At 36.1% G+C, this 19,235-nt stretch overlaps 1 protein-coding gene across 1 annotated transcript; it reads right to left on the reverse strand.

Moving 5' to 3' along the window:
* Positions 1–889: 889 nt before the first annotated feature.
* Positions 890–18,983, reverse strand: LOC132057228 (two-component response regulator-like APRR7). Its single transcript, XM_059449724.1, has 10 exons — positions 18,905–18,983; positions 13,573–13,613; positions 12,959–13,443; positions 11,355–11,516; positions 10,487–10,620; positions 9,795–9,953; positions 2,922–3,117; positions 2,076–2,493; positions 1,408–1,954; positions 890–1,286 (listed from the first exon to the last, which is right to left on the reverse strand). The coding sequence occupies exons 3-10, from the start codon at positions 13,287–13,289 to the stop codon at positions 1,179–1,181; spliced, it is 2,055 nt and encodes a 684-aa protein (XP_059305707.1). The 5' UTR covers positions 13,290–13,443; positions 13,573–13,613; positions 18,905–18,983; the 3' UTR covers positions 890–1,178.
* Positions 18,984–19,235: the final 252 nt, after the last annotated feature.

Below are 19,235 nucleotides of genomic sequence, written 5' to 3' on the forward strand. Positions count from 1 at the left end.
AAGCTTTTTCTAGACTAGTTTGGAGGTGAGCGGGGGCTAAAAACGCATCGACGCGGACTAGTAGGTTAAATCCTAATCTTTTGGCTGTTTGCTTAGGCATACTCCAACCTTTCGAGCGTTCATTTGAGACAGAAGTCTGAAAAATTTCCCAAATTAGAATTAAATTTGCTTAATAAGTTCTTTTTAATACTTTAATAATTAAAAATCAGCTCATTGTAAATTCCCAAATTAAAAATAATAAAAAAAAAAAAGCCTCAAAAGCTAAAGATTTTTCTTAATTGTTAACCCTAATTTCATAATCCCTTATCTTTATTATTTACTAAGTAACCATATACTATTTGGCTCTTTTTCTGCAAATGCATACAGTAAAATAAGGCTTGGCTCATGCACCAAAACTGGAGGATCGTAACTGGTAGCCAGTGCCTTTAAACTTATGACCAATGCGAAGCAACATTCATTTTTCAAGTAGACATAGACAATGATCCATCATGATAACTAAAATTTTATAATCTCTTTCTTTTGCTACATTATTCATGAACTACAATGACAACGTTCTTGTAACGGCCCGGCCCTTGATATTGCATAATTGTGATTAGAGTTTATTTTGAAGCTTTGTGTCACTACCCAAAATCCCCTTAGGCCCCAATCCAGTAGGCGAACCAATTTAGTTTTAACCATTTGTTCCTTAGCAGCAGATATAGTGAAAGTGTACGAGAACAGTGATAATAAAGTCTCAAGTCTAAATATATCAATGTGCGGAAGTACAACCAAAACACCCCCAAAAACCTGGTGATATGATTCAACCTCTTTATCCATTCCGCTCTATTCTAGTCCATTTCATTCCAAAAAGAAAAATGACAAGATGTGTTGGTAAATCCACATTGGACTGTGATCAATATAATTTCACAGTGATTAACATAAATCAATTGAATTGTCAACAGGTCATAAACAGAAGATCACTCCTAAGCCGAATGAACAATAGTAGGTAATATTGTTTATTATAGAAGGCTTTTCATTGAAAAACAGAACTTCCTCCTATAATAACTCAATGACTGTTGTTCTTGCAATATGCCGGGAAAAATTAAGTTACAATATGACTAAGCTTTTCACAATAGTGCTCAGCCTGCTGCACGTAAAAAGATACCTTTGTGAATAGGATCAGGAAAAATGGCTTTGACTCATCCATCTGCAGTATTAGTTGAGTTGTTTTGAGGTATCTGCCGCACAAATTGTCCTCGAACACGTGGTCGCTGCTCTGCTAGTTTCTTTCTGTTCTGGTAACGAACCTAATGGACAAATTTTTAAGGAAGAAAAGTATTAGTAATTGCCTTTGGTGCTCTGAGTTAAGCTAAGCTCATATGAAGAAGAACTACTTGATTGCTGCATGCATTACCAACTGGTTCTAACCTTTTTCTCGAAGCATCTCTCCTTCCTCTTCTGACGGAATTTGGTCAAGGCAGCTGCTCTCACAAGTTTGAAAGGATCCATCGTATTTCCAGAACCACTGCCACTTGCATCACCACCACTTCTACTTGTGCCAGCTAACTCAGTATCACTATTCCCATTTGCGCCTCCAGCATTTACGGCTTTGCTGCTTCCGTTCTGCACATTGCATCCATGGTTATTCCCAGAAGCACTTCTGTTCAGACTTTGAAATTCAGGGTTTCCTTCACATGAACCAGCCCGAATGTTTGATGATGCAAAATGTGGACCGTTCAAACTGTAAACTGTATCTCTAAGTGGTAGTGATTTTGAAGTAAGTAAATTAGTTGTGGGACCGGTGGCTATGTTATTGCTCGCCCCCTTTGAGCTTGGATTGAGAAGTGTTTTGTCCGTGTGAGCTTCAATATCATCCACTGAATTATTCTTTGCAATTTCCAGGCTATTCCCAATTAAAGAACTACTTCGAGAGATCCCATTAGGAGTCCTTCTAAGATTTGCAGATGAGTTATACCTGCAAAATCGCATAACCATCGAGAAAGGTGTGATTCCATTCAAGAACGAAAATAAAAGATAACTTTGGAAAGCATACAACTGTAGTTATTAAAGCATAAGATGTAATTTTGTCTCCCAACCTTGAGAAAGCTGAAAGTTCTGATTGCCTCAAAACATTGCGATCATCTTGAAAAGCTATCCCTGATTCTCTGAGACCTCTTAGCCTCTTCAAACTTAGCTCAACGACATTGTGTTTGGAGTCATCGGTGGAAATAATATTGATTTCTGATGCATCCACAACTTTATTCAACTCTCTTTTGTCAATCTGAGGATGAGACACCTCAGCAGTCACAAGATGTTGTTCACTGAGCAGATGATTATCGATTCGGTTTTCCTTCTTTATGTCCATCTTCAAATTAATTGCATTTGAATCTATTTCCAGCGCGCTCTTATGTATTGCGCCGAGATGTTTGACTGGAAGCTCAATAGCATTTACAGGTTCTAACTCTTGATCTCTAAGTGAGTCAGTGATAGAAGGTTTACCTTTTCCAGTGTTATCTTTAATGAAACATACATGATACATGTCAGTCCGCAAACAAAATAGAATGTAAGGAGTAAAAAAGGGTAATAGCCTGTTTGGCCAAGCTTCTAGGAAGCCAAAAGTGTTTATTCTTTTCAAAAAGCGCTTATGTTAGAAAATTGAGGCGTTTGGCCAGGCTTTTAGGAAAAATAAGTACTTTTGAGTAGTAGCAGAAGCTGTTTTGCAGAAGCTAAAAAATAGTTTTTTCCCGGAAGCACTTTTGGAACCTTGGTCAAGCATAAATTACTGCAAAATATTGACAATAGTACTTTTCAAATTGTTTAGCCAAACACAAATTACTGCTCAAAAAAGTGCTTTTTCAAAAAGCACTTGTAACTAAAATTACTTTTCAAAATAAATGAATTTTGGAAGTTTGGCCAAACAGGCTATAAGTCACGGTCATTACCAGGTTCTTCTTGACAATCTCTTGAGGGGTTCATGTGTGCCTTCCTGTGAGGAGAGGTTTCTGCATTTGATCGGATAACTTGCGCACGAATGTTGTCTCCACACTCAGGTGCTTGATTGCACGGAGACAGTGCTTGATTGCACGGAGTCATTGCTTGAGAGCTATCAACTTCAACAGCTTGTTTTGTCCAAGAACTCTGCAAAATAGAAGTTTTATAGTCAAAAAAGAAATGCCATTTAACTCTCTGGACTTTCCGATGGTAACTAAGATTTAAGAATTTGATGGTACTGCATATGAAGAACTTCTATGCTAAATCATGCAACATAATATGAGACACGAAGAAAACGTAGCATATTGATTTTTCTTTTGCTTTTTTTTCCCTTCTAAGAGAAGTTTGGATAGTTAGTTCTTTCAATTACTAAAGCTTTCGCCAAAATATCCAAAAATTCTTTGTCGACGAGCTAAAAAATTAAAAATACAATAGAAGAAGCAGAAAAATGTAATGCTGGTTGTGCCAAATTAAAGGAAAAAATTGCAGACACAACTAGCCCTTTCTTGGTTTCAGCAATTACTATGAAAAATTAGTACAACAGGGACTTATCATCTCCATTTCCTTTATGTTCTAGCCTTCTGGCATAGATGCAATAATTGTAGAAGAAAAATCAGTGGAATTGCAAATCACCAAATTGCTTTTATAGAATGGAAGCAACAATATAGCCTAAGGACAATAAATTCTTTGCCCATATTTGTAGCTCATCAACTTACCGTAATGATCAAATTAATATACATTTTTTTATTCCAGTGGTGTCTGGACCAGCTTGTGCGCACCTCGACTATTCCACCGTGTACCTGCTACCTCTCAACAATCTAGATACTAGATAACTCTATCCACTAAGGCTTAAGCATATGAGAAGAAATCACCTAGTATCGAATTAATGTACACTCTCAGAACCTGGGGTGTGTTCGGTATGGAGGAAAATATTTTCCTGGAAAATGTTTTCCTAAAGAATAAGTGAATTTCCACTTATTTTCTCATGTTCGTTTAGGTAGAGTGGAAAATAAATGAATTTCTTACTTATTTTCTCATGTTCGTTGGGCTGATAGAAATATTTTCCGGAAAATACTCATCCAAGCCTATAACCCAACTCCAACCCCACCCACACCCCACTCCCACCCACGCACCCCCTCCAAAAAAAATTTCTTTTGATTTTTGTTTTTTGTTTTTTGCACCCCCACCCCAACCCTCACCAACTCCAACCCAACCCCATACCCCACTCCCACTCACCCACCCACCTACGCCCCACCCCCCTCCAAAAAAATTTCTTTTGATTTTTTTTTTTGTTTTTTGCACCCCCACCCCAACCCTCACCAACTCCCCAACCCCCACCCCCACCCCCATCCATCCACCCACCTACCCCCCCCTCCAAAAAAAAAAATTCTTTTGATTTTTTTTTTTTTTTTTTTTTGCACCCCCACCCCAACCCTCACCAACCCCACCCACCCTTACCTCCAAAAAAAAATTCTTTTGATTTTTTTTTTTTTTAAATTTTCTACCCCCACCCCAACCCTCACCAACTCCAACCCCATACCCCTCACCCCCCCCCACACCCCACTCCCACTCGCTACGCCCCCACCCCCCTCCATTTTTTATTTTTTTTTAATTTTTTGCACCCCACCCCCAACCACTCCCGTAACCCATACACGACCCCCCCCCGCACCCTACCACCCACCCTCCCACAACATTTTTTTTGAAGTTTATAATTTTTTCTAAATTTTCTACACGACCACATCCCCATCACCCCCTCCCCCTTTGCGTTTTAAACCCATACCACACCAACACCCCCGTCCCCAACCCCAACATTTTTTTTTTGAAGTTTTTTATTGTCTTTTGCGGGTTTCTACACCCCCTACCCCCAAAAAAAAAAATCTTTTTAAAAAAAAAAAATTTTTTTTTGGGGGGGGGGGCGGGGGGTGGGTGTAAAAATCAAAAAAATGTCGGGGGGGGGGGGGTAGGGGTGCGGGGGTGGGGTGGAAAAAAAAAGTCAAATTTTTTTTTTTCAAAAAAAATAATTTTTTTTTTTTAAAAAAAAACAAAAACAACGTCAAAACTTTTTTTTTCAAAAAATATTAATTTTTTTTTGCGCGGGGTGGGGGGGGTGCGGGTTTGGGTGGGGGAGTGCAAAAAACCAAAAATAATGTCAAAACGTTTTTTCCAAAAAAAAATTATTTTTGGGCGGGGTGTGGTGGAGTAGGGCCGGGGTTCGTGGTTGGGGTGGTTTGGTTGGGTGTGGGATTGGTTGGTGGAATGAACTGGAATGAACTTGTTTTCCCTACTTTTATTAGGGAAGTCATTTTCCCCAATTTTGAGAAAAATGTTTTCCAAAATTTTGTACCAAACGAACATGAGAAAATTGGAAAACATTAGAAAATGTTTTCCTCCATACCGAACACACCCCTGATTTACACATTTTTATGGTGTTAGTCTTGTAAAACAAGAAATTCCCTCAATCATCTTACACTTAAAATCACTTCTTCACAGAAGAGTCTTAGCTTGAATTTAAGGCTACTCCCATCACATATTAATATTCGAGATCTCTCACTTATACCTCAGCCGCAATATGGCTTTCTATAGTAGTGTAAATACCCCTTCCACCTTTACAGATGTTTAAGACTCTTTGAGTGTGTGTGGTTTGGGGTTGGGTGGGGGGGGGGGGGAGTAAGGTTCTTTAGTTTGGATTATAAGAGAGAGAAAGGAAACAATAATGCAATCTAGAAACGCTCAAGTGTTTGTATCCATCCACCCCCCACCCCCCAAAAAAAAAAGTGTAGAAGGGAAAAGAGACCCTTGTAGTGTAACTTTTGTAATGCCAAAACAAACCTGATAATTTTTTTTTTTTGGTGAAAGAAAAAAATCTTATTACTCACCAACTCAAAACCAGTACAATATCTTTTTGCAGGAAACAAAACTGCAGTCCTACCTAACCAAGCTAGGCTGCCTATCTATGTTCTCTAGCTTTTGCTATGTCATTCATCTATACAGAGCTTCTATCCATTCTATGTCCTTCCTATATTTCTGTGCTTTACAAAATTGTTGTATTCTATATCTACACTCCTCCTTCACTTGCTGGCAGATTAGTCTTGGACTTGTTACTTTATGATTCCACATTGCCTCATTCCTTGCCTTCCATATAGCATATATCAGTGCAGCCAACACAGCAAGCCCAAACTTCCTGCATAGTTTGCCTTCCATTGTCCTGAAAATCCTTCTCCATAGTCCTAGATGTTGCATATTCCCAACTAGCCAATTCATAAGCTCTGTGAGACAGGTTTTCGACAGGTGACATTCAAAGAACAGATGGTTGGAGTCTTCAGCTGCATTAGCACATAGCAAACAATCTACTTTCTGACAGAACCCCATATTCTGCATCCTTGTCAAAGTTAGCAGTCTCTGATGAGCATTCAACCAGCAGATAAAGCTGTGCTTTGGCACATTTAAATTATTCCAGACCCATCTCCAGTGTTGCCATCTCTCTACTTCTCCTTTGCACCATTTATACCCACTGGCAATGGTATAATTGCCATTAGGTTTCAGCCATCCATTTTGTATATACCCCCCTTTAAACTTATCCCTGATTCCACATATTTTCCTCCAGTACCAACTATAGTTTTTAGGTACCTCATACTGCCACAAATTAGCACCTTTGATGTAAATGTGATTCACCCATTTCACCCACAAGTAATCTGCTTTGCTTGCTATTTTCCAAACATATTTTGCCAAGGCAACCTCATTCCACACCATGCTATCAGTTACTCCCAACCCCCCTTCCTTTTTTGCCTCTGCATACTATGTCCCATGCTATCAGTGGTACTTTTGTTGTGTTGACCTTGCCATCCCATAAGTAATTTCTACAAGCACTAGTGATTAGCCTTCAACACTTTCTTTGGCAATAAGAAGCTGGACGACCAGTACACATGAAGGTGGAGTAGAACAGAGTTGATCAATTGTGTCCTCCCTGCATAGGATAGTGTCTTAGTGCTCCATGTTTTAATTCTGCAGATAATTTTGTCTACTAAAATATCAGAGTCATTTATGGCTAGTCTTCTAGGGGAAACTGGCACTCCCAAGTATTTAAATGATAATCTGCCTTTCTGATAGCCAGTGAATTCACACAGATCATCCATACCTTGCCCTGACATATTCACACTAAAAATGTTTGATTTGGATGCATTAGTGGTCAGACCAGATGCCTGAGAGAATGTTTTAAGTCCCCTTAGCATCAACATGACTGCTTGAAATTCCCCTTTACAAAATACCAATAGGTCTTCTGCAAAACTTAGATGGTTCAGTTTCAGACTTTTGCATTTAATGTGATATTCAAATCCTTCCTGAGTTGCTACCAATTCCATGATTCTTGACAGATATTCCATACATATCACAAATAATAGTGGAGAAACAGGATCTCCCTGCCTTAATCCCCTTTTCCCAATTGTGTTCCCATATGTTCCACCATTGATTTGCAATTGTGTACCTAGTTGTAGTTATACACTCCATTATCCAATGTATAAATTTTGCTGGAAAGTTGAGTGCATATAGCATTTCCTTCACAAACTCCCATTCCACCGAATCATATGACCTTGGATATTACCTTATAGATGGTGTTACAACAAGCTATTGGCCTATACTCACCAACATTCTCAGCATGTGAGCTTTTTGGGATTAAGGTGATTACTGTATTATTGAGTTTCCTCAGCAACTTACCATTTTGGAAAAACTCTTGCACTGTCTTCACTACATCTTGCCCTACTATATCCCATGCATCTTTGAAGAATTGACTGCCATAACCATCTGGTCCTGGTGATTTCTCTCCTGGTATTGCCCATACTGCCTTTTTAATTTCCTGTGCTATTACTGGTTGTATAAGTGACTCTCTTTGCTCTTCATTTAGCACTGCTTTCTTCCTAACTAAGTCTCCACATACATGTGTTCTTTCAGCTGTATTGGATCCCAGTAAGTTTGCGTAAAAATCAGTGAATGCTTCAGCTATTCCTTCTGGTGTGTCCGTCCTTATGCCATTCCTGTTTACTACTGAAAAAATTCTATTGGCATTTCTTCTTGCCTTAATGAAGCTATGAAATACTTTGGTGTTCTGGTCCCCCGCCTGAATCCATTGGATCTTGCTTTTCTGCTTGAGGTACACGTTCCTAGCTTCTTGCCACTGTCTAGCCTCTTGGGCCAGCTGCATTTCCTCCTCCACTAGCCCCCTGTTTAGAGGGTCTTTTTGGATCATTGTTTGACACACTTTCAGTTGACTGAGTACCTCTTCTGCTTTATTCTCCACATCAGAAAATCGACTTTTGTTCAATTTTTGCAGTACTGTCTTTAGCCTCTGCAATCTTCCCACCATCTTATACATTTCTGTGCCTCTTATCTGCTGTTCCCAACTACCTTTTATTACCTCCTTGTACTCTCTTGCCAAGCTCCACATGAAGTATCTAAAATTCAAGGTATGCTTCTGTTGCCCTTTATCCCATCTTACAATGGCTGGACAGTGATCAAACAGTCCCTCACTCATAAAATGCACCTGCGAAGCTGGTAAGTCACAGAGCCATTGAGTATTTACTAACACTCTCTATCCTGCTCATTACTCTTGCCTCCCCAATCTGCTTATTGTTCCATGTATAAAAGGCCCCTGTTGTGTTGAGTTTAGGTCTTGTAGTTCACATTCCACCACACATTCTCTAAACTCTTTTATCTCAGAGAATTTAATCTCTCATTAAAATTCAATACATTATTGAAGTCCCCCATAACTGCCCAAGGTTCTTGGACTTGACCTTGGACAGCATTTAAGTTGTTCCACAATTCTCTTCTCATCCCTTGATCATTATACCCATATACGATGGTCAACCAGAAACTTCTTTTCGTTCCTATGTGCTTCACATAACTGTGAATCATTTGTGTTGTGACCTCAATGATATCCACCTCAAACATCCCTGGTTTCCATAACATGCATATTCGTCCACCTTGATGCTTTGCCAAATTAGTAGTAAAAGACCACCCATTACATAGATTAAGAGAGGCTTGCCCAGTTTTTGCCCTCTTAATCCTTGTTTCCAGGAGCCCAAACAAACCCACCTGAGCATTTTGTAAGAATATTTTCAGCTCATTTTGCTTGCTGGTTTTGTTTAAGCCCCTGATATTCCAAAATCCTATACTATCCATTAGGAGGGGGGTGTTGAAACCAAAAACACATTTTCCTCTCGTCTCTCCTTTTTGCGATATATCCTCCTTTTCTTTCTCTTTTTCCGTTAAAACATTTCTTGATCTCTTTTCCTGCTTTTACTACACAAGAGAAGCCGCCCTCGCATAACAAGCTAAACCGTAAATTGGTGTTTTGTGTATGAAAGAAGACCTAAGTTGCAATGAAAGAAGACCTAAGTTGCAAATAAAGTAGTTGTACACAAAATAATGAATTTATATCTATCTCAAGCAATTTGAGGTTCTGTCAGGAAAACATTCACATGGTGGTGCACATCTTCTGGACAAATATTCAAACAGGCAGAGAAGATAATACACATAGTTGAATACTTTTACTTGATTGCTTATATATATTATAACGAACAGAGCATAATCAGAAAAACTAATGATAAATGTTTGTCTTATTTTAACAGCAAGAGGTAGATGATTAAACAGATAACACGTGGTACAGAAGGATTCCAATGTTTTAAGATGTTCATTTTCAAGGAAAAACGAAAAGGTTACATCAATCAAATCTATGAAATAATATGAAAAATTGCAACATGCCTGAGTGCAATCTTTATCATCCCAATATGTATAAAAAGATGAACTAGAAAAGAGGGAGAAAATTGCAATACCTGTGTGTCACTTGCATCATCACTTCCATTTCCAAGAGGAGCATTTTCCTGATTATCTTCCCCTTCATTGCTACCACTGTTGTTGTCAGATTGCTCGCCGCTCTTTGACTTTACAGATTTTTGGGTTTGTGTACCACTTCCGTTCCCACTTCCACTAGACTGAGAAACGGAAATGAATCAACAATAAAAGGGAACGATATAAACTGGCGGCTAGTTTTAAAAGGTGCAAATGCATGTTTACAAAAAAGAAACGAGGCTAGTAAACTAATAGCTTGTTTGGCCAAGCTTCTGGAAAGCCAAAAGTGCTTAGTTTTTTTCAGGTGCTTATTTTAGAAAGTAGAGGAGTTGGACAAGTTTTTAGGGAAAAAATTAAGTAATTTTGTAGTTTCGAGTAGTAGCAAAAGCACTTTTTCAGAAGCTTTAAAAAGTAGCTTTTCCCCAGAAACATTTTTGGAACATTGGCCAAGCACAAACTACTGCTCTAATACAAGCAAAAGCGCTTTTGAAATTGATTAGCCAAATTTAAACTACTACTCTCCAAAAGAATTTTTCTACAAAAAGCATTTTTTCAAATAAGCAGATTTGGAAGCTTGGCCAAACAGGCTATAAGTCAGTTACATTAATGAACAGCAGAGCATGGGCCAATGTTATCCTATATGAAGCTTACAAGGAAAGGAATAACTGAGAATTACACTTTGGCATCTTCTCCAGACATGCTGCCATAGATTCTTGAGCTCATTCTTTCGTATAGGTTTTACCAAGAAGTCGGTTGCACCTTTTGACAAACACTTGAAGACTAAACCCACCGAATCATGAGGTGACATCACTGCACATGATCCTCATCAGGTGTAGATGAAAATGGGAAAAATGTGAAAATAAAAAGCCAAATAGTACATATTTTTCCCCCTAAAATAGTACTCCCATTTCAATTTAAATGTCTTATACTCTGTTTGGCCAAGCATATCCAAGGCCAAAAGTGCTTATTTTTTTAAGAAAAACTTTTTTTTTTTTTTTTTCAAAGTTGAGGTGTTTGGCCAAGCTTTTAGGAGAAGAAAAGGTGTTTTTGAGTAGAAGCAGAAGCTGATTTTGAGAAGCTAAAAAGGTAGCTTCTCCCTAAGAGTACTGTTTTGGAAAACACTTTGAAAAAACACACTTAGAAGAGCTTGCAGAAAGCTTTGGCCAAACACTAATTGCTGCTCAAAAATGTTTTTTAAATTGATTAGCCAAATACAAACTGCTTCTCACCAAAAGTATTTTTCCAAATAAGCTGATTTTAGAAGCTTGACCAAACATGTTACTAGCCTATTGCTTTCCTTTTTAGTATGTTTCAAAAAGAATGTCTCTTTTCTAGTTTTGATAACTCTCTAATTCCAACATTGTACATGGCTTGTTTTAAGACCACAAGATGCATGGGGCATTTTTGTATATATACACACATCTTTACTTTAAGACCACAAGACTCATAAGTCTTCCTTATTTTCTTAAACTCCGTATGTAATCAAACTAAGACACTTAAATTGAATGGAGGGAGTAGAAGTTTCACAACAGCAGGTTACTTACTGATCACAGGGATATTCTTGTGTGTCTTGTGGCTCATGATTTTGCATAAAAGGCCTATGCCTGATAAACAAGGCATTACTACCTCACTTAACACTAGATCAATTTGATTGGTATGATTTTCTAATATCTTCCAGGCTTGCAATCCATTAGCTGCTTGTATAACTGCAAATAACCAATTAATGTAGAAGATCACAAGAGCCATAAAGATGGTAAAGTAGTAACCAAGTAAAATATATTTTCAACAACGAACAAATATAGAAAACAGCAGAAGTCTTGAACCCTTTAACTAGTGTCATTAACTAAACCATCTCGAGCTAGATATTTGTTACCTTGGATCCAACTTAAGTAGTTCACACATATCGCTTGTTCTATGAAGAAAAACGATTTTGAAATGTAGATTTCATTTTGCAATGTCAGCATCCAGACGAAAGGAGAGGTAAGTAGAAAGAGATTGGAACAAATGTGGTTCGTACAACCATGGGAAATTAGTTAGTCTCATTCATATAATCAGATATGATATCTTATTTAACAAATGAAATCCACTGCTCAACAAGCCAGAGACAGATTTAAAATATAACCAACCTCTCTAACATGGGCGGAGCCACAATGGTAATTACGGGTTCGGCGGAATACAGTAACTTTGGCTCAAACATTGTTTGTCTAAACTTCATTTACTATGTACAGATAATCAGGGGCGGATCCAGGGTTTTCATCCAGGGTGTTCGGAAAAAAAAGAAAGCTAAATATACACTGTAATTTTTTGCCGAGGGTGTGCGAAAGTTAATATATGCACATAAATCAGAAAATTTACCCTATATATATGTACAGATAATCTATTCATAAAACTGTAAGCTAAAAAGATTGTGATCCAAAACCCATAAACTAAAATTCCTTGCTCTAACTCTGCACTTTCTAACCCCTTTACTAGGCAATACTTCTAGCTAATTAGGAAGGACAACACAGCTCAAGTGAGGTCCATTTAGTAGCTATTCTCACAACATCCTAACAAGCAGACTCTAGATGTACCTACAAAATCATGTTTAAGTGCCCAATAGTCATGTGCTATTCAACATATATCATATCAGTTGAAAAAAGACAGGAGTACTGGCCGGGGGCTGAGCCAGCGCTTTAGTTAAGGGTTCGGCCGAAACCAGTAGCTTTGGTCCAAATCTTGTATTTGTATTAAAAGTTCCACAGATTATGTACAAGTTATTAGTTTAGAACACAATAACTTTAAAGGACTAGAATCCAAAACCGATTTAAGTTCAAATCTTGGCTCCGCATCTGGTACTGGCCATCTCTTAGCTGGGTAGAACTGATTCTTGCACGCCAAAAATGAAAAAAGATTCAAGAAGCTATATGACAGACACAAAAAGAGGCTAGTATTTCAACTTTATAAAAGTTATCATTTTCTGCTTATCTCAATTATTGGTTTAGTTTATGCGTGGAGAAAGGGCCATTGGAATGGTCTTAGCTCTTGAATATTCAGACAGTAAAAATAAACGATGGTTCATCTTTACATATTTAATATGATGAACAGAACTCGTAGAGAAAGAGAGAAACACACACAAACACACATATAAGAAAAGGAAGAGGAAACAGACCTTCATATTTGCAATTTCGAAGTAAAGCGGTTACAACATGTCGTGTAGAATCATCATTCTCCACCAGCAGCACCTTAATGGAGGTAACATGAAGAAATCTTTCCCAACAGATTACTGCCCCTTGACTCTGTTCCTGCTGTTGCAATTCCGAACCTTTAACTCGTAATGCCCCCACACCCCCAGGGGCCCCACCTTGTACGTCACCATTAACAATCTCAACTTTGAACTCACAATTCTTAACTACATTTTTCCCTTCATGCACCAGTACTTTATTGCCAGTTACTTCGTCCTCGTCTGGCAATTCTTTGTCTCCGTCACCCTTGGTCGTCATTGAAACAACACTCCCTGTCAACCAGATTCAGAAACACTGATGATAAGGAAGAGGGGATATCGGATTGCCAGTAAAACCTTTGATAAATCCTTGTCAATGGAAAGAAACAGCACATATCTTCTTCTTCAAGAACCCTAATTCTTCAAATACAAACCTATTCCACATTTGAAATGTTAAAACCATCAATTGAATAACAAATCCATCAACATCGAAATACTAGTTAATCATCAATATCCAAAAGAAAAGGAATATTAAATTAAACCGAACCGTTGTAAGGCTTTACCCAAGTATTCCTCAAAGCCTATCTAATTGCTCATCTCCTACCTGTATGATCAGAACAAGAGTATCAACACATTAACAGCACACAGAACAATAATACTCCCTCTGTCCCAATTTATGTGGCACACTTTCGTTTTTAGTCGATGTGCCCAAAAAGAACGACACATTTCTATATTTAGTAAGAATTATCTTTAAACTTCATATTTTACCCTAATGAGATTATTTATATGCATACAAATATTTATGGCTTGTTTTACACCGTAAGTTTCAAAAGCCTTTCTTTCATTCTTAGACTCCGTGTCCAGTCAGACATCATCACATAAATTGAGATGGGAAAGTAATTATAAGCATATGATTCAGTTGCATAGCACCAATAAAATAGATAAACCCTTACTTTCCACTATAACATCAATGATTATTCCATACACTCAACACATAAACTTTGTCTCAACAGACAAAAAAATCAAATCTTTATAACATAAAACAATAAGCTTCAAATGCCCAGAAGACAAAAGGACATTGACTTAAATGCAAAACTCAAATGCTGCACAACGCACATAACTTGAGCAAAATAGATAAACCCTTAATTTCCATACACTCAACAGGTAAACTTGCCTCAACAGCTAGAAAAATCAAATCTTGATAACATAAAGACAATAAGCTTCAAATGCCCAAAAGGAAAAAAGACATTAACTTGAACGGAAAACTCAAAACAGCACAACACACATAACTTGAGCAAAAATAGATAAACCCTTAATTTCCATTACCACATCAATGATTATTCCATACACTCAATACATAACTTGCCTCAACTGCCAGAAAAAAATCAAAACTTGATAACATAAAGCAATAAGCTTGAAAATCCCTAAAGGCAAAAGACATTAAATTGAATGGAAAACTCAAATGAGTTGAAAACATAATTAAGTAAATAAATTGAATGGAAAACTCAAATCCGAGGATCGAATCTCACCACCACACATAACAAAAAGAATTACCAAACTTTACCCAAAAAAAAGAATCAGACCGCACGTTAGACGGCGTGTTGAGAATATAATTAAGTACTCAATAAAATTGTATTTTCTCTAAAATGCATCACAAGACACATAACTTAAGCAAAATAGATAAACCCTTAATTTCCATTGTCACATCAATGATTATTCCATACACTCAACACCACAAACTTGCCTCAACAGCCAGAAAAATCAAATCTTGATAACATAAAGCAATAAGCTTGAAAATCCCAAAAGGCAAAAGACATTGAATTGAATGGAAAACTCAAATGAGTTGAAAACATAATTAAGTAAATAAAAGTGTGCTCTCGCTCTAACCAGTTAAACTTTTAATGAGATGGTCACACAATTTAACATGGTATCAGAGCAGACAGAGGTCCAGGATCGAATCTCACCACCACACATAACCAAAAAGAATTACCACATACTTTACCCAAAAAAAAGAATCAGGACCGCACGTTAGACGGCGTGTTGAGAATATAATTAAGTACTCAATAAAATTGTATTTTCTCTAAAATGCATCACAAGACACATAACTTAAGCAAAATAGATAAACCCTTAATTTCCATTGTCACATCAATGATTATTCCATACACTCAACACCACAAACTTGCCTCAACAGCCAGAAAAATCAAATCTTGATAACATACAATAACAATAATAATAACAACAACAACAACAACAACAACAACAACAACAGCAACAACATGACTAGTGAAATCCCACAAAGTTGGGTCTGGGGAGGGTTAGAGTGTATGCAGATCATTGGCACAAGGACAAGGCAATTCAAAATGGTACGAAAAAAGGAAATAGCAGAAGCGAATAAGTCATGACAAAATACTATAAAATCATGATAGAGCATTCTGAAAAAAGGAGCAGTAAGTACCATAAATCTTGATAACATAAAGCAACAAAAAAAAATTTAACTTGAATGCAGATTTAACACAATACTAATAAAGATAACAGAAATGCAACCTTCTCAGAGCTAATCAACAAGGGAAATAATCAACAGCCACAGAGAGCTCCTTTCATCATCAAAAAATACTTCAACCCCAGATGAAAACAAAACAAAGGGGTCACAAAATTGAACTTCAAAGTGAAAATTATTTTAATATGGTAATTAATTGAAGAAAAAAATCAAGAAAAAAGACTATTAATGAGGATTTTTTGAATAAAATTATGTATAATCCAAACAGGGAATGAAGCAGAAGAAAGACTTGGAAGTTTCCCAGGTGATGACGTGGAAAATTTAGAGGCTAAGAAGGTGCCACGTAGGATGAGATTATTCCACGTAAGCATAGATTATTACATGCAAGCGTACCTCAACGTGGACAAAATCTAAATATGAGATCTAAGGGCTGTGTGCTAAATGGCAAAAAGATTTAGTAGAAGGACACGTGGCAACTGATGGGTCATTTTAGGTGATATTATTATTATTTAAAAAGGTATTTGAAAATTAAAATTACGTTTAAATATGCGTTTCATATGAAAAAAAATATATAGGGTTTGGACATTTACTTGAAAAGGTGTTTAGAACCAATTGATCAAACTTGAAAAAACTCAACTTTAAGTTGGAGAGAAAAAATTGACTGCGATATGTAATCAAACAACATTTCAAAGAACAAAACGGTTAAAAAAGAGGGAGTGTTAGGGTATGGAAAAAAATATTTTCTATAACATATTTTTTCTCATGTTTGATCGATCAAAATGTTCAGAAAAATATTTCCTTTACGAAAATAAGTTTTTTAAAAATCAAGAAAATTACTTTTAGTGGAAATAGCGTAAACAAATTTCATAAATAATATTTCAAGCTCATTGTCTCTTTCCCAGTTCCCACCCCCCACCCCCACCCCCTAATGTATTTTTCTAGCTACATGTAAATACTTTAAAGATAGTATGTATGTATACTTAACAAACGCTAAAATTTAGTAAGATAAGAAAATGACTTATTTTCGAAAAAATATTTTCCTTTGTGTCAAACACACCCAAAGAAACAACAAAAAAATTATAGGTCCAAACGAGACCAAAAAAAGATTATCGTCACGGCGTTAAATTTTACCGTCAAATGAGACAAAGCCCTTAAATATCACAGCTACCCACTATAGTGTTGCCACGTGGTTAGACAGAAATGCAAAAAGAAAATATCTCTTTATTGAAAAGCTTCAAATTGGTATCAGCCACAAGATCAACAAATTAGCCACTTGTCAAAACCAAAGTCACAAAGTTTTTACAGGAATTTATAAATTTGAAAGTTTCCAACTTTTAAACTGAATATATACAAGATTGGGTTATTAACTTTGGAGGAAAATCTAAAATTTACATTTAATTAATTCAAGCTAATGAGTTATTTAGAATATATTTATAATACTTGCCGGAATTTTTCACAATTATATTTATGATATATAAGTTAATAACGACGAATCCAATTCAACTTATATTTATCATAATAGATATTTTTCTAGATTTAACTTCTTATTTCATAAATAAGCCCATCATAGATTTGACTAAATCTTAAACATGAGAGCACAAATTTGAGAAAATTAATTGGCGTTTTTATAGAATTTTTCTGCAAACTGCCAAAGAATAGTACGGTATGATAATAATATGAATTTCTTCAAATAATACCTTCAAAATACTCAATATTCGATAATATTTTTAAATATAAGAGAATTATACGAGACAATAATTCAAAGTATAGTGTTATGAGTTCTTATTTTTTAACACATAGCAGGCTAACTCCATAGATTTTCACTCTATTTATAGAACTGGAAAAAAATATGAACCGAAATCACTATATTTTTTGTTAAAGCATCATTATAGTTAAACAAAATTCTATAACATAAAAAATGGATGCTGAAACAAATATATTTTTTGCTTCAACTATATTATCCCTCAATTACTGTTAGCTTACTTTTTATAGTATAAGTTAATGATTTAACATCTACCAAAGATACCCACTTGTCTAATCCATGCAAAATTTTATTTGTTATTACTCTCTTACCCTTTCTTTTCATGCTTTTGGCTTAATTTAAACGTTTCTTTTCTAGATTATCCGTTTGGATAAGTTTAGAATTTTCTAAAACCAAAAGATTAGATAAATTATTCATTCAGTGTTTGGCATTATTAGTTATGTTCTCTTAAAGCCAACACCTAAAGTCATCCAATGTCACATCATACTTATATTTTGATGAGGTTTGATAATTGGTACCAAAACTAGAGTAACACCCTCGAGGCCTTGACACAATTTAAAGATGAATTTATTCCATGGGCAAACTTATCGGTATTCAATATTTACATCAAAATAAAATACTTAACTTAGCGGTTATAAATTAAAATGAGAATACATATCACTTAATCATGATTCATGAGAAAGTGAAATATGTGTGTAAAAGATAATTTCGGGTTTAAAAAATAATTTCGGGTCATTTTAGGGATAACGTCGAAGACAGGGGTATATTTGAAAACTTTAAGGATGGGAGGGATATTTTTGACCTAAAATAAGTTCGGAGGATATTTTTATTTTTAAAATGAGGGGTATTTTTGACCCTTTTCCTAAAAAATTTAAGTTAATAAATGCAAGAACTCTCTTAAACTCAAAAGATGGAAGAAGAGAGAATGGAGGTGAGTAAAGAAACAAGGGGTAGAGGTGAGTGGGGCCTATGTTCCTTGGATAATTTTAGACATAAAAACAGAAAGGTGTGCATATGTGTGAAAAATTACTGAAATTTTAACAGGTATTAAACTTATAATTTCAAAAGTACAATGAGTTCGATATTGAAAACCTCAAACACTGAATCCATCAAGTTATATAATTGGATTTGCCTCTAAGCAAAGGCATTACTATCTTACGGTGGTAGAGACAGACTTTTCACCTGAGAGTTAATCATCTACAATTTATACATAAAAAGACTTTTTTTTTTTTTTTTACCATGTCCCTCTAGCTCCGCTCCTTACTTAAAATGGCAAGTAGAGGGACAAGAAGATCAAGAATGAAGAGAGCTAGAGACAAAATGCACAAATCTATGTATTCCTCTGCAAAATTCTTGTTGTAGACTGAAAGTTGTGGATGCTCTTGTCAAGAAACAAGTGGAAACATAGAGTCTATAAGTTAGTGACGAAGCTAGAAATTCTACTAAGGGTGTTTCAAGAGTTAACACATATGTATAATAAGTAACTTTTTGACCTATCAATGCAATATAAGTTTCTGTATACGCAGTACAAGTTTCCGACAAAAGATATTCACTTGACCGCCTTTTGGTCTATATGGCTCCGCCTATGCTAGAAGCACAGAGAAGAAGATGATGATGAAAATGCAAATGAAGTTACCTCTTCAATGGAATGTGGATGAATCAGTTGTTCTTCACTTTCTTCCTAGTGAGGCTTTTTGTTTCTGCTCTGGCAAATGCAGGATGAGAGAATTCAAGCAATATAGTATAAGAACAAACTATTTGGATTGGAGTTTGGTCCAAAGATAAAAGAGAAAATATCGTACAATGCCTAACTTATGCATATGTCCAATGAATAAATGCAGCTATAGAAACCTAACTTGGCTACAATATCTCAAGCTTCTCTAACAAAGTAAAGTGGTATTTTATATATCAGGGCACAGCATGTGATGCGCGTGATGTATGATTTTCTTCTTCTTTTAGTGGGGTTT

Source organism: Lycium ferocissimum, chromosome 5, assembly GCF_029784015.1.
Source record: "Lycium ferocissimum isolate CSIRO_LF1 chromosome 5, AGI_CSIRO_Lferr_CH_V1, whole genome shotgun sequence".
NCBI lineage: Eukaryota > Viridiplantae > Streptophyta > Magnoliopsida > Solanales > Solanaceae > Lycium > Lycium ferocissimum.